Source organism: Pleuronectes platessa, chromosome 13, assembly GCF_947347685.1.
Source record: "Pleuronectes platessa chromosome 13, fPlePla1.1, whole genome shotgun sequence".
NCBI classification, from domain to species: domain Eukaryota; kingdom Metazoa; phylum Chordata; class Actinopteri; order Pleuronectiformes; family Pleuronectidae; genus Pleuronectes; species Pleuronectes platessa.
The window spans coordinates 17,592,722-17,615,158 of NC_070638.1; the positions used below are offsets into that span (position 1 = coordinate 17,592,722).

Genomic DNA, 22,437 nt, shown 5'->3' on the forward strand with positions numbered 1-22,437 from the left:
ATAAAGGTCTGGATCACTTCCTGAAAGGAACACTCAGTTTAGCTCCACTTCGCTGCCACTGAAAATCAATGAGCATGAAGGACAGCCCTGTGGATCACATCAGCTTCTCAACAATAGGCTGAGGGGTCAGTGTGAGCACCGAGCTGTAGGCTCCTGCTGCTCTGCCTCTGAAAAACCCAGAAACAGTAAGACATTGAGATATCAAGTTAGTGAGTGTGTGTGTGTGTGTGTGTGTTCACTGAGCAGACACACTACAGGTACTGGTGCTGTTTGAGATTTACAGCATTGCGGATCTGCTGCAGGAAGCTCAAGAATTGAAATACAATATAATCACATTTGCTATAGTTGTATAACTCTGCCCATTTCACAGGGGCAATTATTCTTTGAAATTATAACCGGACTCTCTTTGAAACCATAAACCACAGAGGTCCTTTTTAGCCCTACTTTTGATTTCAGAGAGAGCTGTGAGGTTTTATATCACGGTGACTGTGCATGTTCATCTTATATGCACATATTTTGACCGACTGCATTTAGACTGTATTTGATGGCCTCATTAAATGTGATGTACAGCAGCCAGGGTAAAACAAACCTGTAAGATGTCTACAGTGTTATATTCTGCTTATGTACCCAATTAACTGTTAAATGCTGGATCTACCATTCTTATGTGTTCTTATTCTATATGTGTCCCCTGTCTTTTTTGTGCTGTAGGTATCGTGTCCCTCATCTCCCTGGCCATCCTCTCCTATGAGCGCTACAGCACCATGATGGTCCCAACCGAGGCGGACTCCTCCAACTACCAGAAGATCTCACTGGGCATCACCCTGTCCTGGGTCTACTCCCTCATCTGGACCGTGCCGCCACTGCTAGGTTGGAGCAAATACGGCCCTGAAGGTCCCGGGACCACCTGCTCTGTTGACTGGAAGGCCAAAACAGCGAATAACATCTCTTACATCATCTGCCTGTTTGTATTCTGCCTCATCATACCTTTCATGGTGATCGTCTTCTGCTATGGGAAGCTGCTGTGCGTCATCAGACAAGTAAGTCAATGGGGAAGACTTCTACTAAAGCACAAGGAAATCTGGGTCCACCCTCGACACTAGATGCATCTGGGGTCTTTGGGATTTTCAAAACTGAAACCACATTTCTCATAAACCTACTTCAGGGGATAGAATAATGAATTATGGCAGCAGCTCATCATTATATTCTGACAAGTTAGAACTATTGACCGAGAATATACTGTAGATTCTTGTTTGGAGGAAACTTTTGAAAACTTTACCGCAGTAAGATGGATGATTTTTGACAGGAACAATTCCACCCTAGAAGAGGTGCACACAGTGTGAACTATGAGCCAATGTTAAAGGAAATAACACCATCTTAAATGTCTCAAAATTCTTTGTTTATATGGATAAAAATCTGAAAAACACTGACACCAGAAGGCTTCTGAGTATTGTGGAGCAGCGAGCAGCTAAAGAGACTGCTTTTTCTTTAGGAAGTTGCTGGAGAACAAGAGAAAGCCAGAATAAAAGTCTGGATCATGTTACGAACCAAGGTTCATGTCTTCTGGCTAATAGAAAAAAAGTAGTCTTTCCATTTCAATGGAGGAAATGAGTGAACAGTTTCACTTGGTTAATTTCATTGCCAATCTAATATCATTATGTTGTTGCTACCAGCAAAATGACGCTCTTTGTCATCCAAACATTATATCGTTAAAGGTAAAGACTTCAAGCAGTCCTACAAAGTGCTTCCACTTCGTTTTCATCTTTAATTGTTTAATGCTGCCTTAACTTCCTGCGATCGGTCTCGAAAACCCGAGCTATCCAGAATAAGTATTTTCACACTGCATATGATCAGAGCCATGGTTCAGTTTGATCCAGTCGTATTCAATTTGAATCAGTGTATCTGCACCATAGTTCGAGGCAACATTCACAGTTGTTATTTTGGTTCAGACTAAACTGGAAATACAGCAGGTCCGGACCAAACAAGGTAGGTTTGAAAGCGCCCTTATACTTAAATTCATCAGGGTACAAGTACATATAAAAGCACTGATTTATCTGCTGGAAGCATAAGTGAACTTGCTAGTACACAGTCATCCAATATATCTTAAGACAATACAATAACACATAAAGCTCACAGGATGGCGATCGTAACTGATTCAGCAGAAGTTGGGAATCTCACTGTGGCGATATTGCACATTATCTGCAGACCAACACAAATCAAAGTAAGAACACAAGCAACAACAATGATATCGAACATAATTCAACCGAAGTTTCTAGATGCTGGATATTACTGCAAATGAAATAACCCAAATAAAAAAAATCTGTCAGAACCCTTATATTGACTCCTGAAATGTAGAGTCATAGACAGTTGCAATGTGTACTGGGTTATGAAATGTTTTAATATGATTGACAGCTGATGAGAGAAGTGTTATATAGTGAATTACAACTCAAAGATTTAATATCATGAACGTGAAAAGTCTCTGTTTTTGTTGTAAAGTAAATAAACTTAACAAGCAAGAACTCTACTTCCACTTCTCACACAAAGTTGTGAACCAGTGAACTAAAGCCTGCAGGTGTTTCATGAAGACGCATCGTGCAGCTGTGACTCTGAGGCTTAATTATCTGGCTTTATTTGACATCCATCCATCCCAGCAGCCATTACATTGCAGAGCTAATTACAGTTTCCCCTAACTCTAGTTGTATCCAACTAAAATGACCATGCTGCTGTCAATGCAAGTCCATAAAGTGAATCGCTGGGTCTTTATGGGGCACCCCACAGAACAGTTAAATGCACTGGCTTCAAATCAAGAAAGGGTCGCAGCCAGTATTTATGGGAGCAGAGTTAGAGGAATTTAGCTGTGACTGGTCAGAGCCTTTGTCCAGTTATAAATGATTTGATTCTTCCAGGACTCAATTAACAGAAAATCTCCCTCAAAGGTTCAGTGTGTAAGATTCAGGTGAAGGATCTATTGGCAGAGACTGAATTTAAAATAATCCTAGTGATGGTTAAACTTTTGTATTTCATCCACATTGTACAAATTGTTGCCTTCTTTACACTAAAAAGGGCGCTTTATATTTAAATCGGGGGGTGGGGGAGTCCTCTCTACGGAGACCACCATGTTAAATAAAGTAGCCCAGACTGGACAAACTAAACACCAATTGAGTTTTAGAAAACTAAAGGCTGCCACAGGTTCTCTTTCATGTTTGGAAGGGGAATGGAGAGGAAGGGGTATTCAACTCCAGCACTAGATGTCACTTAATTCTATACACTGAACCTTTAAAGAGTAACTTAACACTCTCTGACCACATCTATCCCTGATGCGGGATGTGGTGACAAATGTAGGAGGCTTGAATCTTTAAGTTCAGCTGTTCTTTCTTTAATATATTTGTTATGGTGCTTATAATTTGAAGGATGACAACTTTATGGGAAACCTCATTTATTAAACCCCAACAGACTGCACACAGGATCCTAAAACAAAGCCCCCGAGTGTACGTCCCATTGCAGTTCCCAACCCTATAGCTGACCCTTCAGAAAATAATAAACCCCAACAGTGAGGATACATAGGTAAAGACAAGGTGAATTTGAATGCGAGCAGAACAGCGGAGGAGAATATAAACCTTGTGAGTAGGAGATGAGCCTAGTTTGCAACATCCGGCCACATGTGCAGTATTAGGCACACTGTTCCATAGTGACATAGTGATTCCAGGATTACAGAGTAATTTGGATTGCGAGCATCATGTCCTCTCAGACAGATGACAAAGTGAGGTCCTCACTTTGTGCGCCCCCCCCCCCCCTAATAGTTGGTTTTAGGGTTAGAATAAGGTAAAGGTTAGGTTAAGGGTTAGGGATAGGCATTTAGTCAGGATGGTTAGAGTAAGGGTTGAGGGGCTAGGGAATGCATTATGCCAATGAGTGTCCTCACCAAGATAGCTGTATAAACATGTGTATGAGTGTGTATCTGTGTGTTTGCATGTGCTCTGTCTTCCCTCAGCAGCTTGTTGTGTGACACAGACACAACTGTGAGCAAAGATAGGTAACAATTAATCTAATAGAATAATCCCGGCCTCCTTTCTTTCCGTTTTGTTGTGCACAGTTTTCTTCCTCTCCATCTGTGGTTTGGCATCAGTTTCTTTCACTTCGTTCTTTTTATTTTGCCCCTTTATTTGTAGTCCCGCCTCATCAGAAAACACAAACAGCTCTTTGTGTTTCTCAGTGTTTTCTCTCTTTGTCTTTTCCTGCTTCTCTATCTCTTCCTTCCAAATGCTCTGATTTATCTATTATCCGTCAGCTTCCGCTTCTTTGTCCCCTCTTTTTGTCCTTTGGTTGCTCTTTTTGCAGAATTACATGACCATTCTTTATTGTTGATTATTTACTTAAGCCTCGGAAAACACATTGAGGAATAAGACCCCCATTTACAATGGTGCAGAGGGTACAGGTAGCCTTTATCAGCTTTATCTAATGGCTCTCTGTGCTGCTCGGGGTTGTTCCTCTCCCACTGATGGCGAGTACTTGCTATTGTTCATTAGTAAAGTCAGTTCACCTTGGAAATCCACGGTGGGAAAAGATAAAAGTATGTCAGCAACTTGTCGACTAAAAGTTAAAAGAGTCGGCTCCCCTATCTCATAATGTGACGATCAGTGGAGCGGTCCACGCGGGGTTTGATCCGAGGCGGTGTGCATTTGCCTGATCCCATCTCAAAGTGAAACCAAATATCAGAGGCAGAGAGATGAAGTTGAGTATTTTGACACAGCTTTCGATGAAATTGTTGGCCTACTTCAGCTCAAAACTGTTTCCATGAGGTGAAGATTAACCTCCTTTTTCAGTTTAATCATGCATCCATCAATAGCTGGCTGAGAGGATTTCAAGACAGGAAATGGACAGAAACACATCATCTATGCTTGCTCGTGCATGCTTTGTATTATCTGTCAATGTTCTCCTCTCTTTTTATTGCTCGCTCTCAGGGAAGTTTTAACAGGAAATCACTTGAAGTGTGTCAAGATATCGTTCTCATACAGTTGCATGTGTTTGAGTTACTTAAAATAAGCCTGTACCACCTTTCAACATGCCAAAATAATTCTTACCCAGAATCCATCTGTGAGCAGGTACTAGAAAAAACATCCAGTAATTTAGTCTATAAAATAAGTAAATCATTACCAAAAACAACAGCGTCCATGGCTTAGATAGAGTGGGTTGTCCTCAAATCAGAAGGTCCGTTGTTCAATTCCAGGCTCCACATGCCAACGTTTCCATTGCCGGGCTCTGAACCCCCCCAATGGCTGTGCTGATGTGTGATAGAAAAAGCATTGTGTATAGTACAGCGCTGTGTGTGAATTTGGCTTTTTCTTTAAAACACTTTAAGAGGTTGTTAAGAGAAGCTGTTGAGGTCGTCTTGTTCTCTCATTAAGACTAGAATGTATATAATATATAAATATAAATACAGTCCATTTACCACTACATTTATCTAACCACTTATACTCACCATACATAGTTAAGTTTAATACATAACTGCTGTAGATTGTGTTTTAGGAGATCTCAACAGAAACCGAATTAAACACAATTTAAAGATGCCTTCCTTTCTATTCGTCAGTTCATGTAATTTGCATAAAGAATAAGCAAAACAAGACCATACAATAGAATCCAAAGATGTATACGCTTCCTATATATTCAGTTTGCACAATCTATTACTGTGTGGATGCAACACTCACTTTTGCCTTAAATAAACTTGTTTCTTTCCCTCTTTCGCTGCCTCTAGCCGATGGGCTCGTTGACCCTAAAACTTCACACATTAATTCAAACGCCACAGAAACCAGAACAAAGCAAAACATCCACACATGAATCCTAATGTACCTGATACTGCAGCTACTTTAAATATTTACAAAGTCCAAGGCTCTGTCTTGATTTTATTTCCCACTGGATGTTGTTATTGTGACTTTTGTCCACATTAAAGCTGCACAGGCTGATTTTAAGCATTTTTTAATTAGACAAAGAATCTTTTTCTAAAAAATATTCCTGGTGTCAGACATGGACACTGTCGGCCATATTGTGGGTACTTCAACAAATAATAAAAACTGGACTCACCAACTGTGACTGATGGCATACTATTTTTATCCTAAGCAGCAAACCTTGTGTAGGCTGCTGGTGCTACACAATGTCTGGTTAATTAACAGTGAAGCAACTGTTGTGTTGTCTGCTGGTTCACAATATGTCACATTATCTAACCCTCTGCAGAGCATGGTGACTTGAAGGTACTGAACATGTTGTGGTGCAGTCGTCGATGTTCTTTGTCTTCTTTCACCGTCCCTTTGAATTGTGGAGCTTTCTGCACCAGGACTCTGACATGTTGTTACCAGGGCACGAGCAGAATCTGCAGTACGGATTTGTGCTGGTTTTTGTTGTTGTTAGTGGTTAAATTAATTCAAAAAATCAAAAAACATGCCTTTATTTAGGGTTGTCAAAAGTATCAACATTTTAACACTACATGTTGGAAATGATACAATTTGTTAACTTCACTTTTGATAGTATTGAAAAGCACAGAAGCCGATCTATTCTCAGAATCAGGAGGGAGGCAGAAGAAGGACCAATAGATCTGCCACACTGTAAAAAATACTATGTTTGGAAGTAAATGTAAATACATCACTGCAAGCATAGTCAGGAAAATGAATCTAAAGCATTACAAGATAAATGCCTCCTTGACAGTTTTACTATCATATCATCAAACTAATATTAGTCAGGCATTAAAGGGTTGTTGAGGTGGACTGCACTCAATGATCATTTTCATTATGGATTAATCTGATGATTAAGACATCTGACTAACAGAGTCGAACGTGACACCCTCACTATGCTTGTTTTGTCTAGCCAATAGTACAAAGCGTTATCAATTTTCCCTTCCTTTTCATATGGGCCACGTTTTTTAAATAAATGTGTATTGCTTTAAAGAAAAGTATTAAGTGAACAATAGCACTCAATATAACATAATTTATCGTGGTATAGAGTATGGAATCATATTGAGGACTGCAATTTTGGTATCATGACAACTGTACTTCCATGTATCGATGTAATATATGCAGTGCCAGACTCCACTAAGACATGAGGCTTGAATATAAATTGAGACATATACGCACCTTCATGCATTCTGACAGCAATTACAAACTGCTCTGCTGCACATCAGAGTGCGAATTCACATCTTAACATATTGCACATTACCTATTCCTCAAAGGATCGAACATCGCTGATCCCGCATCACTGTCTCAAGTGACAGAAGATGCTCCACATGGATCCACTCTGTACTGTGGGCCACTCAACTGGCAGATGATGCAAATTTACCTTTATCCTATAAACCTGAAAATGTAGCGTACCATTCGTCCCACTCTGATGTGCTGCAGGTCACCAAAATAACTAAATGCTAAAGATAAGGTAAACATATCATGGGACACATCAGCAATTTGATGTCTGCTGTAATATTACAAGATAAAGATCGGACACAGATTTGGATGTGGGGAACGACAACTTAATTTCTCTGTACCTGGAGGATAGTGTAGACACAGCTAAATGGTTGAAGTGATGAGCTCCGGCTCAGATGATTAAAATGTATTAACCCATCCAAGTTCCTCAAAGCCACTACAGTATCTGTCCTGATCCAAAACCCAATAGATCTGTCCTTCAGTTTCTATTAGCAACATAGATGTCATCAAAAAAACAAGGAAGAAAAATTGATGCCTCAACCTGGAGACATTGTCCATGACACTTGAAAACCCAAACAAAGAGGATAAAATATGCACACGCACGCACACAGACAGATTGAGTCTTTGGTTAGACAACCAGCAGTTCCTCCCTTTGTCTCAACAACCTCACTCTTGGTCTGAACTCATTACGTGACTCATGTGTCCCTGTGGAGATCGAGCAATACTCTCAAGTGCCACGATATTTCTCGTGGCAGAGGGAGAGAGGGAGAGTGGAGGAAGATGAAGATAACGAGAGGAAGTGAGGGAGGTAAAGAGATGAAAGGGGAGAAGTGAGTGAGGAGGAGAATGACCCTGTCCTATAGAGAGAGGCATCCGCTATATTAATGTTAACCTGACCCTTGCTATGCACTGAACAAAACAACCTAATTGTGCTCTATCCCCCTTTTACAGTTCTTCCCACCTGTGGCCACTTGCTAATTTTGCGAGCTCCGATTATGTTTCACAACAGAACCAAAGGAGCCACTTGTTTTATGGAAAAGTGGCTCTGACGCAACCAGCATTTTTCACATGTCTACAACATAATACAAGCAACCTTGCAAAACATTCTTTATTTCCAGCTTTCCTTAATTGGGAGGATTTCCTGTTCATTTTTTCATCATTGTTTTCCATTATGCACCATATTTAATTAGTTTTTAGACAAAACACCTCAGGGAAAAGAAATTTCTTTCAAAACATTTGATGAACATACGGGATAATCTGCAGATTGTGTAAAGATGATGAAAAGTCAGAGAAGTACTAACAGCAAAACAGGGACAATAACGGAAAAAAAAATTCGGAGGCCATTGTAGAAGTTGAAAATTAATGGCCTTTCAAAGGAAGGCAGCTAATGCTTCTGTTTTTAATGACATTTCTTCAAGTCCTGTACATTTTTGTCGTGTCTGTGCAGAATTATCTTCGTAAAGCTTTTGGTTCCCTCGGAGTGCAAGTAACATTGTTCTCAATTTCTGATTCTGGGTTCGTCTGGAAAATCTCTAAGCTGGTAACCTTTCACGACACAAGTCTTTGCTCAAGTTGAAATATTTTCAACTTGCTGGAATGCATGTCTGCCTCGCCCATCGCAGATTCGTAGTTATTCATGTCTTTGCAGTGATTTAGTAATTATTTGCACCAAAGGATAAATTCTCATCCTGTTTGGTCCTAACCCAACATTACACTTAAGACTAAGTGTTGTCCATGGGGAATAACATTTTGTCCTACTTTGCACGCACATTGCCTTTAGTTCTCAGGATACACACAATGATATATTGTGAAATACATATAGGGAAATTTTCAATCCATGCTAACAAACATTAATAACAAATAAGTGGAAATTTACAAAAAAGCAAAGGTACATTAGCTTAACTATCAACGAATGTACATTTGGACGTATACTTTGTTCTTCTTTCTATCTTGTTAGTCGTACTGCACTCCCTCAGGTTGGGAGGCACTGGTGTACGCCCTCAGGGCAGAAGCGGGGCCAAATGTGTTACAACATCATATTAAGAACAAAGAGTTGTAGAAAAACAGACAAATATGTTGGAATAAAAAGGGACAAAGTCCTGCGACAGGCTTATCAAAACTTTAGTGACTGTATTTAATCAAATATTACAACAACTTTCGGCTCACATTCTACAAGTGGCCAAAAGTGCTCCTGTTAAAATGCATCTCTGTGCTAAATTATTTGTTTATAATAGGGACCCTAATGTTTCTTACCTCAAAAACAAAGTAAGTAAAATTAGATGATGAATGGCGAGATGCTGAAGGGCACGATTGTACTGTGGAGAGTAGGCTGCCAGCTTAAAACACAAATTAGTTCTTGGTTAGATCGCCTGCAGTGTTAAGGTCATGTTCTTTTTGTGTGTCAGGGTACAACTGCACCGTGTCCTTGTTTATTGTTCCCCCCCCCCCCCATCTTCATATTCCTTTACCCTCTGAGCATCCATCTCCAACTCTGTTTACCTCTTTAAGTAGGACGTTTGACTGGAATGCTTATATTTTGTGTCTGTGTTCATCTTTCTAACTAGCATCTCTCTTTCTCTCTCTCTCTCTCTCTCTCTCACACACACACACACACGCACGTATTATGCACACAACCGGCACAACGGGTCATCTCATTTTCGACAGTGACAGCTTCAGTACCTGCTTTCTCACCCGCTCTTACACTCTCTTCAAAACTCTTTCTCCATCTCCCAGCTCTCGGTGTGCCCTCGTCCCATATTCTTTCCCTTTCACTGTGCCATTATCATCCATCTTCTTCACCTTGGTTGTCTCGGTTGTCATTATCACTTCCATCCCATCTCCGCCCCTCATCCCCTCCCAAGAAATCAGCCCGATATGTGCCATCATACAACAATGAAACATTTATGTAACAGCTGATGACAATAAGTTAGTTGTGGATTAAAAAACATTTTAACAAATGTCATTGTTTTAAATAATGTTCATGTGTTTAGCTTAGATCTAAAAAAAGAATCATCTGCATTTAAATTTGTAAGCTTTGGTGCAAAGAAACTTTTGTGGATATTGATATTACAGCAGTAATTAAATTAACAAAATGAACTGCTTCGTTAATTTTTTTCATACAAACAGAAATACTATTACCTTCTGAAGTGACAACACGCTGACATCAGCAGGAGCCCGTCTACAAAGCAAGCAAATATCAATCAGGCTATAGAATCGTCCTTAGTTGGTGATTAAGATAAAAATTCTTTAGTCTGATTTCTAAATTGCAATGTCAAACCAAAAGTAACCTGCTCAGTTGAAAACAATGAAAAAAGACATGAACCATGTTCCAAACTTTTAGGTGTGAAAAAGCCCTCAATGGTGACACAGGAGCAGGTTTAATACAATTTTTCCACCTCAGAGTTTTTAGAATGGAATCCAAAGCAGTACTTAACCAAGAATGGATCGTAAAAAACTCAACTGTCAAGCTTATCTAATTAGCCAAGTTTGGGAACTGAATATTGTTTATTTTTAATTACTTTTTACAGGGAGGATGTAAAACACAAAGTAGTGGAACAGACAATGTTTTGGATGTCGTTGAGTTTATATGTTTCTTATTTTTAGAAAGCAATCTCAGCCTTTGCAATTAAGCCTGTGGGATGCAGATCAGCGTGTGCTTCAGTGCATTGAAAGTGATAGTTCATACAGAAATGAAAATTCCCTCATTATCTACCCACAACTATGTAGGAGGAGTGGGTGAAGTGTTTGAGGCCACAAAACACTTCTGGAGTCTCCCGGGTAAACTTTGTTAGAGCAAAATCCAATACAATTGAAGTCAATGGGGAGTCCTTCTTCAGATGGGGGCTTAAAACACAATGTTTATGGCTTAAAACACAATGTTTATGGCTTAAAACACGATGTTAATGACCTAGTTTCGAGTCGAATACGAATGTAGGGGCTTGCTGACACATTGATCACAACAAAAAAGCCTACTCAGTGGGCAAATACAAAATTTGACCTGATAAAAGGTACTCAATGAATAAGTCAATCAATAGATCAATCAACTTGTATATGATTAGCTCATATAAACAGATCACAATGTGTCTAATGGGCTCAACAATCAATCAGCACAAGTAGGCAGAGGAAAATCTTTCAAATGAGGGATCACCTAAAATATTACAGTGTTTGATTGGATTCAATGGCAATATATATTTTTGGCTATATTACCATCTGGTGTTTGAGATTTTTCACACTTTCCTTACATAGTTTGAGTTTGCCTCCTTAAGCACGATGAAGAGATTAACATGCAAAACGTTTGAATATCCGGTATTTCAATCTAGTGCATTGAAGCACACACTGATCTGCATCCTTCGAGCTCAATTGCAAAGGCAGAAATTGGATTTTCAAAATAAGAAACATGAATCATAAACCATAAAATCAAAAACACTTCAGTGTAAATGTTTCCTTCCAAGCCCTTGTAATTTGCAAGTAGCACTCCAGTCTTCAGATGCTACGATGTTCGCACAATTTACCTTATGGCTCAGCCCTAGCTTCCAATGTGACATCTGCCGACAAAGTATTACCAATCTGTGGACATACAGAGAAAAAATGCAGCTGGCACATACAAACAAGCTGCGAGATGCCATTAAGTTAACCCTCCAGATACTCGATATCGCATAGAAACAATTCCACCAAATAAAGGTGAAAAGTGCAGCTGACCTCCAGAGTCCAGGAGGAGAACTGAGAGATGGCGATGATCTACTGGGGAGGAGGTGTAATCAGGGTTTAGCAGTAAAACTGTGGTCATTAATTGCACTTCTTAATGATCCTGTTAGAAACAGAGCCATCAGTTTTGAGAAGACCATTTCCCTCGGTATGTTTAAACCAGTCAAGTGTGGTGGTTGTGTCGCGGTAAAACCGAGGTGCTTCTGTGCATCAGCAGATGTTCTGCGTCACAGGGAGAGTAGACCTCACATGAACTACAGGCTCAGTTATAGTGTCCTCATGATAACAGCTCAAGAGTCAAGACCTCAACCACTCCACTGTGTCAGTCTGCTTCTTACACTGACTGAAACAAAGCCACCTGATTTCGTCCATTTTTATCTTATTCAGGTAAATAGAAACTTCTTTTTCCATTATATTTTCCGGCATTTAACATCCTAAACTCTCCTTAGTTTAGTATGAAAGGTTATATCTGATTTCTTGTTTCAGGAGTTTACAGATTTGTATATGATATCTAGCAATTTTAACAATAGGGAGATGATGTTGAAAACAGACGTGACAAAATGCAGCATGTTGTCCAAAGGGTGAGTCTAGTGAACATCAATCACTTCTAAACTGGATATGAATTTAGAAATTATGTCTTAATCTAAATTACTTTGTAGAGGAATTAAGGAAACTGCGCGCACGCACACACGCACTCACGCACTCACGCACACACGCACACACGCACACACGCACACACACACACACACACAAAACAGACTTCTCTTATACGGTTGTGCTTTCTAGTGATGAGGAGAGGAGGAGATGCTGTGGATGTCCTTATGTGTCAACAACCCAGTCTCATCAGAAAACGTTCAATGGCAACGTTGGTCCACTTGGAACGACGTTACCATCTCACAATCTGGCCTCTCAGATTGTGAGATGGTAACATTTAGTCCTCCCATTGTTTTGCATTGGCGTGTTCTCACGTCACGTGACTCTCAAGCTCCCGTCTGCGGAGAGGAAAACATGGCGGAGATTCCTTGTTTTTTCAGATAAAAATATAATTTTGTAACTTAGTTTGGGCATAAAAATACATTCTGACACCATTTCTAGCGAGAAATGTGCTCTTTGCTTCCACAGTCTTCAGCCAGTTCGTGCTTATGATAAATATTTTAATAGTTATCACGCATGTGTTTATCGTTGCTATGACGGTTGCCATGCCACCACGGCGCAGCGTGGTGTTTAAATCACAGTCCCTGCGTGGTGTCCTTCAGTGATCGTGAATGTTATTCATGTTATATAATAGTAATATTTGAGGCTAGATAACATCTCTAATGAGAAGGAACCTGCGAGTCTGTTCATACCGAGGCCGGCCCGAGCCGAGCGGCCCGAGCGGCCCGAGCCGAGCGGCCCGAGCGGCCCGAGCGGCCCGAGCGGCGCGAGCCGAGCGGCCCGAGTGCGCGAGCGGACATGACGTGTGGCTGTCGTAAAAACCCTATTTGTAAACAACCAGTCCTTTTAACTCGGGGCTGCGTCATAAACACGGCGCGCTTGGAAGACCCCGATGTCATCTTCCTTCTGTCAGGTAAGTAGTTTATTGTTTTTAAAGATCGTTACGATCTAGGTTTACAGTCCGAGTGCGGAGAGAGTCCGTCAATCCACACTATGGACGCTGTTCATCAGCTAATACGCCATTGTTAGCCACATGCTTCAGCCCACGGTAGCCTGTGCTACCTGGGAGGTGAATACATTGTTGTTGAAACCAGTTCAAGACGCTTAGCTCATCATTGAGGGACGCTTCAATATAAATATAAACATGAATTTGATTTATGAATGCTTTAGATTAATAAGGAGTGTATTTCTCTACTATTACTCCACAATATCAGGTCAATTTGGTTTAATGTATAGTATGCACTATGACAATAATGTTTCCATGTTATGGAGTTGCGATTCATTTTATAAAACAATTGCTATGTTCTGTTTTTTAATCAAGGAGGATCCCAGTGAAGCTACAGGAGTTTCATTAACGTCAACAACTTGGACCGAACGGTTTGTTTTGCTTGATGAAGAGCAGGAAGGGCAGCCTGGAGAGAAAGAGAAGCCGGGTTGAGCCCACTACCATCATCCACGTACCACGAGGAAGATGAGGGAGAGAAATGATCCTACCATTAAAGAGGTACTTTTAAGTTACATACCAGAAACACCATTTTATATAATGTGCTAAATATACATTTTATTACATCCCCAAAGTACGCTTGCTGAAATACAAGTTTATATCACACTGAAAGAATTTTGATCAATCATGCTTCCCTGCTGTGATTGTTTAACTGGGAAAACAACTTTTTCCACAGGAAGGCAAGTAAATTTAAGGAATACATGTGCAAAGTTTTCCTCTGTTATGTATAATGATGACCCCCATCAAACATAATGTTAGCAATATTTACACCTTTTAATTTATACTGATTATTTCTGTCTACATGTGTGAATTTGCCTTCATTAGTTTCAGAAAAGAGCGATGATGTATCGGTCAGTGGGCGGCAGCACGAGACTCCGCAAACTAGTCTGTAAGCAAAGCAGACGAAGGCATCGAGGTTGCGGCCTGCCATCATTGTTATTTTTGCTTAAAGGGCCGAATATGTTTCATGCAGGAATATTAGCATTTCCCTTATATCTACCAAAACTGCTTGTTTCCCAGACTGCAGTTTTGTTTTGATCCGATGTGGTGTGCAAATACAACCGTATCTGCAATGGGTTGTGGGGCATTAACATTTGTAACTCTAATTTTGTTTTGACAGACTGTGAAAAGAACGTTGAGAACATCACCACTCTACAGGAAGACACAGTCCAGTAATGGGTGTCAGTTTTTCAGTAGTGAACGACAGGTACTGTGGAAAAATGTGTGTCATTGTTGTACAATGTCTTTTGACTCTGTTTACACAAGGTTAACACAAAAAGGTTTGATTGTAAACTGATATTGGTATGAATTCATGTTATTCTCCTCTTCACAAGAAACAAACAATCCAAATTACCTGCAGAAAGCCCTTGATGGACGCTTCAGCTGCATCGTCAGACTGGCCAGACAGCAAGATGCCAACTTTAATGCCAATTTATTTGTGTAACATTCTGTGACCAAATGTATAGATAACTTTTTGTAGATTGTAAAAAAGATAACCCATTTATTAAAAAAGAACTACACTAGAATTACCGCACTGCGTTGTATGACTCTGCTAACCAGTGCAGTGTCCGTCTACATATTTCTACATATTTTCTCTCATATAAATGACACTGTGTCTCTTGACAACTGAAACCATAAGATGAGGTCAGTGTGGCCTTGACCTTTTGACTTTAACACAAATACACAGTTAGACAATCCGAAAACATACAGTTATGCCAAAATATATTTTGTTTCACATTCTAGATGGCATAAGCAGAGACATCAACTCAGGAAAAATATTTCTGTAGAAAAGAAAGCCCTGTACGTGTGTACGTATGTATACATACACACGTACAAACGCACTATTGAGACGTTTTGTTTTTTATCATATATTCTCAGGAAGGACTGATGCATTTACTGAGACGGGACGTGAGGGCCTACTCTGCGTGCTCAGAGTTCAAGCCCAGCAGGCTGCAGCGGTCCTGACATATTCCGGAACAGCAGCACAGTCTTTGGATGACTCCTCTGAAGATGAAAACATGGCGAGGTACTTCTCCACTGATGAAGAACTGTGAGGGCTGTGATTAGCTACACTCTCTTGCTACAAGGCTACTCTTGCTACTCCCTGGCAGCCTTAGGAAGGCATTAGCTTGCTGTTGGGTAGCTGTTAGCTTCAGCATTTTTAGTTTTTAGCGGCCTGTGTGACGTTTATGTTTAAAACCAAAAAATCAGAGGGAACCATCTTCATAATTTAACACTATGGTTTGTTTGTGTCCTTCAGTTCTTCTCAAGAGAAGCAGTACAGGTGTGCCTCAGCTCCACGGTCCCTCCTGCAACCTCCGCTCCTGATGCTAACCTCATGTCTCCATCACACCAAGCAGCAGACCTGGATTGACAGACCTTTCTCCAGAGCTGCCCCCTCCCTCTGAAACCCCCCTCTCCAAAACACTATTTGTGTAGTTTTTAAAGTATTTTTTGCATGAGAATTGTTGATCATAACATTTCCAGCAGATGCCTTAATGTAATGTTTGTGCACAATAAATTACATTGATCATAACATATTGGTATTTCCTTGCACTTCTACACCATGATATTGTCAGATAAGATGCTGATTACATTAAAGCAGTGAATGCTCTGCTTTAAGCAACATAAACACACAATGATCCAATGGATCGGAAGTAGAATGGGCACATTACATTCTGTAGAGAATGCCTCAGTAATTGAAGTCAGAAAATAACTTTCTTTATCTGAGGTTCCAGTCATTTATAGTCACAGCAGAGCACACAGGTCTGGTTGTCTAGGGACACCCATATCATATTGTTTAAGATGTGTAACATCAAGTTTGTGTATCAGTGCAAAATACATACCGTCATTAGTCAAGAGTTCACCCTCTTGTTTACACTAAATTTAGGTGACCCAGATGTTTCACAATGCAATCTGATAAGGTCTTATGAGAAACATTCTTAACATTAAAGAAATGAACACAGAGGATAGCAATAGATGTTTGACTTCAATCCGTAGCTGATAATCAGCGGCCTGACTTATTCAAACACATTAATACTACAATGAATGAGGCAGGGGTTATCCATCAGAAATCATTTCTGGGACATTAATTTAAAAGATCTCCAGTATAAGTAAATGTGTTTTAAAATTGGTTTACATCCAAGTGAGAGGCTGTCCCATCACATGGATTTAAGACATATATATTGTTTGTATAAGCTGTCCCTCAGTTAAGTACTTGCACTTCTTGAAAAGCTCTATATAAATAAGATGTATTATTGTTTATACATTGCTTTATACATGTTTTCCTAAAAGTCACTGTAGATACAGAAACAACAGTATGGTTCAGGTGACAGTGAGTGGAATGTGAAGGTAATTCCAATGAGCTCAAGAGAAACCTAATGTGACGATATAGTTGATTTCTGATAGATAATCCCTGCCTCATTCATTGTGGTATTAATGTGTTTGAAAAAGTCAGGCTGCTGATTACCAGCTACTGATTTGAGTCAAACATCTATTGCTATCCTCTGTGTTCATTTCTTTAATGTTAAGAATGTTTCTCATAAGACCTTATCAGATTGCATTGTGAAACATCTGGGTCACCTAAATTTAGTGTAAACAAGAGGGTGAACTCTTGACTAATGACGGTATGTATTTTGCACTGATACACAAACTTGATGTTACACATCTTAAACAATATGATATGGGTGTCCCTAGACAACCAGACCTGTGTGCTTTGCTGTGACTATAAATGACTGGAACCTCAGATAAAGAAAGTTATTTTCTGACTTCAATTACTGAGGCATTCTCTACAGAATGTAATGTGCCCATTCTACTTCCGATCCATTGGATCATTGTGTGTTTATGTTGCTTAAAGAAGAGCATTCACTGCTTTAATGTAATCAGCATCTTATCTGACAATATCATGGTGTAGAAGTGCAAGGAAATAGCAATATGTTATGATCAATGTCATTTATTGTGCACAAACATTACATTAAGGCATCTGCTGGAAATGTTATGATCAACAATTCTCATGCAAAAAATACTTTAAAAACTACACAAATAGTGTTTTGGAGAGGGGGGTTTCAGAGGGAGGGGGCAGCTCTGGAGAAAGGTCTGTCAATCCAGGTCTGCTGCTTGGTGTGATGGAGACATGAGGTTAGCATCAGGAGCGGAGGCTGCAGGAGGGACCGTGGAGCTGAGGCACACCTGTACTGCTTCTCTTGAGAAGAACTGAAGGACACACAAACAAACCATAGTGTTTCATTATGAAGATGGTTCCCTCTGATTTTTTGGTTTTAAACATAAACGTCACACAGGCCGCTAAAAACTAAAAATGCTGAAGCTAACAGCTACCCAACAGCAAGCTAATGCCTTCCTAAGGCTGCCAGGGAGTAGCAAGAGTAGCCTTGTAGCAAGAGAGTGTAGCTAATCACAGCCCTCACAGTTCTTCATCAGTGGAGAAGTACCTCGCCATGTTTTCATCTTCAGAGGAGTCATCCAAAGACTGTGCTGCTGTTCCGGAATATGTCAGGCCCACTGCAGCCTGCTGGGCTTGAACTCTGAGCATGCAGAGTAGGCCCTCATGTCCCGTCTCAGTAAATGCATCAGTCCTTCCTGAGAATATATGATAAAAAACAAAACGTCTCAATAGTGCGTTTGTACGTGTGTATGTATACATACGTACACACGTACAGGGCTTTCTTTTCTACAGAAATATTTTTCCTGAGTTGATGTCTCTGCTTATGCCATCTAGAATGTGAAACAAAATATATTTTGGCATAACTGTATGTTTTCGGATTGTCTAACTGTGTATTTGTGTTAAAGTCAAAAGGTCAAGGCCACACTGACCTCATCTTATGGTTTCAGTTGTCAAGAGACACAGTGTCATTTATATGAGAGAAAATATGTAGAAATATGTAGACGGACACTGCACTGGTTAGCAGAGTCATACAACGCAGTGCGGTAATTCTAGTGTAGTTTTTTTTTAATAAATGGGTTATCTTTTTTACAATCTACAAAAAGTTATCTATACATTTGGTCACAGAATGTTACACAAATAAATTGGCATTAAAGTTGGCATCTTGCTGTCTGGCCAGTCTGACGATGCAGCTGAAGCGTCCATCAAGGGCTTTCTGCAGGTAATTTGGATTGTTTGTTTCTTGTGAAGAGGAGAATAACATGAATTCATACCAATATCAGTTTACAATCAAACCTTTTTGTGTTAACCTTGTGTAAACAGAGTCAAAGGACATTGTACAACAATGACACACATTTTTCCACAGTACCTGTCGTTCACTACTGAAATTCTGACACCCATTACTGGACTGTGTCTTCCTGTAGAGTGGTGATGTTCTCAACGTTCTTTTCACAGTCTGTCAAAACAAAATTAGAGTTACAAATGTTAATGCCCCACAACCCATTGCAGATACGGTTGTATTTGCACACCACATCGGATCAAAACAAAACTGCAGTCTGGGAAACAAGCAGTTTTGGTAGATATAAGGGAAATGCTAATATTTCTGCATGAAACATATTCAGTCCCTTAAGCAAAATAACAATGATGGCAGGCCGCAACCTCGATGCCTTCGTCTACTTTGCTTACAGACTAGTTTGCGGAGTCTCGTGCTGCCGCCCACTGACCGATACATCATCGCTCTTTTCTGAAACTAATGAAGGCAAATTCACACATGTAGACAGAAATAATCAGTATAAATTAAAAGGTGTAAATATTGCTAACATTATGTTTGATGGGGGTCATCATTATACATAACAGAGGAAAACTTTGCACATGTATTCCTTAAATTTACTTGCCTTCCTGTGGAAAAAGTTGTTTTCCCAGTTAAACAATCACAGCAGGGAAGCATGATTGATCAAAATTCTTTCAGTGTGATATAAACTTGTATTTCAGCAAGCGTACTTTGGGGATGTAATAAAATGTATATTTAGCAAATTATATAAAATGTTTTTTCTGGTATGTAACTTAAAAGTACCTCTTTAATGGTAGGATCATTTCTCTCCCTCATCTTCCTCGTGGTACGTGGATGATGGTAGTGGGCTCAACCCGGCTTCTCTTTCTCTCCAGGCTGCCCTTCCTGCTCTTCATCAAGCAAAACAAACCGTTCGGTCCAAGTTGTTGACGTTAATGAAACTCCTGTAGCTTCACTTGGATCCTCCTTGATTAAAAAACAGAACATAGCAATTGTTTTATAAAATGAATCGCAACTCCATAACATGGAAACATTATTGTCATAGTGCATACTATACATTAAACCAAATTGACCTGATATTGTGGAGTAATAGTAGAGAAATACACTCCTTATTAATCTAAAGCATTCATAAATCAAATTCATGTTTATATTTATATTGTAGCGTGCCTCAATGATGAGCTAAGCGTCTTGAACTGGTTTCAACAACAATGTATTCACCTCCCAGGTAGCACAGGCTACCGTGGGCTGAAGCATGTGGCTAACAATGGCGTATTAGCTGATGAACAGCGTCCATAGTGTGGATTGACGGACTCTCTCCGCACTCGGACTGTAAACCTAGATCGTAACGATCTTTAAAAACAATAAACTACTTACCTGACAGAAGGAAGATGACATCGTGGTCTTCCAAGCGCTCCGTGTTTATGACGTAGCGCTTAGTTAAAGGACGGGTTGTTTACAAATAGGGTTTTTACGACAGCCACACGTCATGTCCGCTCGCGCACTCGGGCCGCTCGGGCCGCTCGGCTCGCGCCGCTCGGGCCGCTCGGGCCGCTCGGCTCGCGCACTCGGGCCGGCCTCGGTATGAACAGACTCGCAGGTTCCTTCTCATTAGAGATGTTATCTAGCCTCAAATATTACTATTATATAACATGAATAACATTCACGATCACTGAAGGACACCACTTGCGCCGTGGTGGCATGGCAACCGTCATAGCAACGATAAAAACATGCGTGATAACTATTAAAATATTTATCATAAGCACGAACTGGCTGAAGACTGTGGAAGCAAAGAGCACATTTCTCGCTAGAAATGGTGTCAGAATGTATTTTTATGCCCAAACTAAGTTACAAAATTATATTTTTATCTGAAAAAACAGGGAATCTCCGCCATGTTTTCCTCTCCGCAGACGGGAGCTTGAGAGTCACGTGACGTGAGAACACGCCAATGCAAAACAATGGGAGGACTAAATGTTACCATCTCACAATCTGAGAGGCCAGATTGTGAGATGGTAACGTCGTTCCAAGTGGACCAACGTTGCCATTGAACGTTTTCTGATGAGACTGGGTTGGTGTCAAACATGTTGCTTTCACCAGCAGCTGGTTAACTTCAGACTTCACTTAGCAAATACCTTGTCATTGCTACATCTCAGTTTTTGGGGAGATTCAACTAAAGAGAACCCGTTATTCAGTGACTTGGAAAAAATGCTACTTTGTAAGCCTTCGGACAGAGGCAGACTAAAGCCGCTTTCAGGCATCACGTGGGGAGGTGCTCAGATGCATTCACATCAAGAATCTCTGCAGGATTCAGGTGAGAGGTGGCGCAGCCAGCAGAGGCAGGATGTAACGTATTACGATTCTTGGCAAGACTTAAAATAAAAGGATTTGTTTAAACGTCAAACTATAGTGTTCAGTTTCATCTTCAGTTCAATCCTTTTGATCATGATTTCAACATAGTTTTAGTTCATTACATGATTTCTTTTAATGCAGCCTCGACAAATGCACCTCATCTACTGTATATGCAACGGAAACTGTCCATAAACTACATAATAGAATGTTCCTCAACTTGTTTGTTTGCATATACAGGATCAGATTCATCATTCTTACAAAGTTACCTTTCTATTTTAACTGGTAAATTTAGCATTGATGTACACTCCTGATCAAAATATAAAACTTTTGATCAGCTGATGAACAGCCTATTTGAGTTAAATTGTTGTTTTCAATAAATTGCCTGCTCACAACTTTTGGTCTCTTGTTCCCATTTCTTCTTTTTGCATTTTGAAGCTCTACTTAGAACCTTCCTAAGATCCAACAGTGCAAAATGCAAATTCATGCAATTTTTTAACTGGTCTTAAGATTTTGATCAGGAGTGTATTTATGTTTAGTTGCCATAAACTGACCAAACATTCAGGCTCATAGCTTTAGACACTGCACGCTTCTGATTTGGCCCCATGCAAAAGACTTTATATGAACTGGTGCCTTTTCTGTTTTATCCTTTATTAAAGCATGGACACCCAGCTAAAAGGCAGCAGGGGGATCTGTCATTAGTGTGATTTATTGCTGAGATGTGATCATCTGATCACAGCCCTAGAGCCATATATTTTTCTCCAGTTATTAAAGCTGACTATAATCCATCCGGGAGAGCTAATGTTTTTTATGGCTTCCAGAATAATATATGTTAGGAGAGCTAGATAGATTTTGAAACACAGGGTTACTTGAGGTCGATGGTATTAAAGTGTTGAGTTAATTTACCATGAGTCCTCTTTTGCTCAACTTCCACATGAATAACCTTCATTCATTTTGACCGACCTTCTCTGTAAACCAAGAGTAAGTGGGGTTATCAATCATATAGGTAACATTATGAACACTGCGGTCAGTGTTTGAAAAGGTATAATTAAACCCACATTTTATCTTTACTATACAGAATGTGAGTCACAGAAGTATACATTTAGAGGTCTGTCTAAGAACATGCTAACTGTGTGGCTCTTAACAAGAATGGAGTCCGTTCATTAGTGCCCTGTTTGTGCCTACATACTGGAATGTTTAGTGCAGGCATATCATTTTCTTCTTGCTGTCACTGTCTATTATAGGTGACAAAATGACTTGGCTGGCTTGACAATCTAGGAGCGCTTCAATGGACTTTAGGGAACAAACATGGAGTGCCCCAAACCCAACCAAACCCAACCCTCCCAGAAACACAGGAGACCAAACC

At 40.1% G+C, this 22,437-nt stretch overlaps 1 protein-coding gene and 2 long non-coding RNA genes across 4 annotated transcripts in view; 2 read left to right on the forward strand and 1 right to left on the reverse strand.

The window, feature by feature from the left end:
• Nucleotides 1-22,437, forward strand: part of LOC128455212 (vertebrate ancient opsin-like) — a 60,568-nt gene that overhangs the window by 6,404 nt on the left and 31,727 nt on the right. The window contains exon 2 of the mRNA XM_053438896.1: nucleotides 709-1,037. Coding sequence (XP_053294871.1) covers nucleotides 709-1,037 — 329 coding nt within the window. The remainder of the gene's footprint in view (nucleotides 1-708; nucleotides 1,038-22,437) is intronic.
• LOC128455213 (uncharacterized) lies at nucleotides 13,352-16,069 on the forward strand. Its single transcript, XR_008341691.1, has 4 exons — nucleotides 13,352-13,449; nucleotides 13,858-14,746; nucleotides 15,418-15,565; nucleotides 15,800-16,069. It is a non-coding gene; the product is annotated as an uncharacterized LOC128455213 (long non-coding RNA).
• On the reverse strand, nucleotides 17,178-20,211 carry LOC128455215 (uncharacterized). Of its 2 annotated transcripts, XR_008341693.1 has the most exons (5): nucleotides 20,103-20,211; nucleotides 19,512-19,694; nucleotides 18,807-18,893; nucleotides 17,988-18,135; nucleotides 17,178-17,751 (listed from the first exon to the last, which is right to left on the reverse strand). It is a non-coding gene; the product is annotated as an uncharacterized LOC128455215 (long non-coding RNA). The 2 variants fall into 2 exon arrangements; XR_008341692.1 differs by lacking the exons at nucleotides 17,178-17,751; nucleotides 17,988-18,135 and having other exon boundaries at nucleotides 18,488-18,893.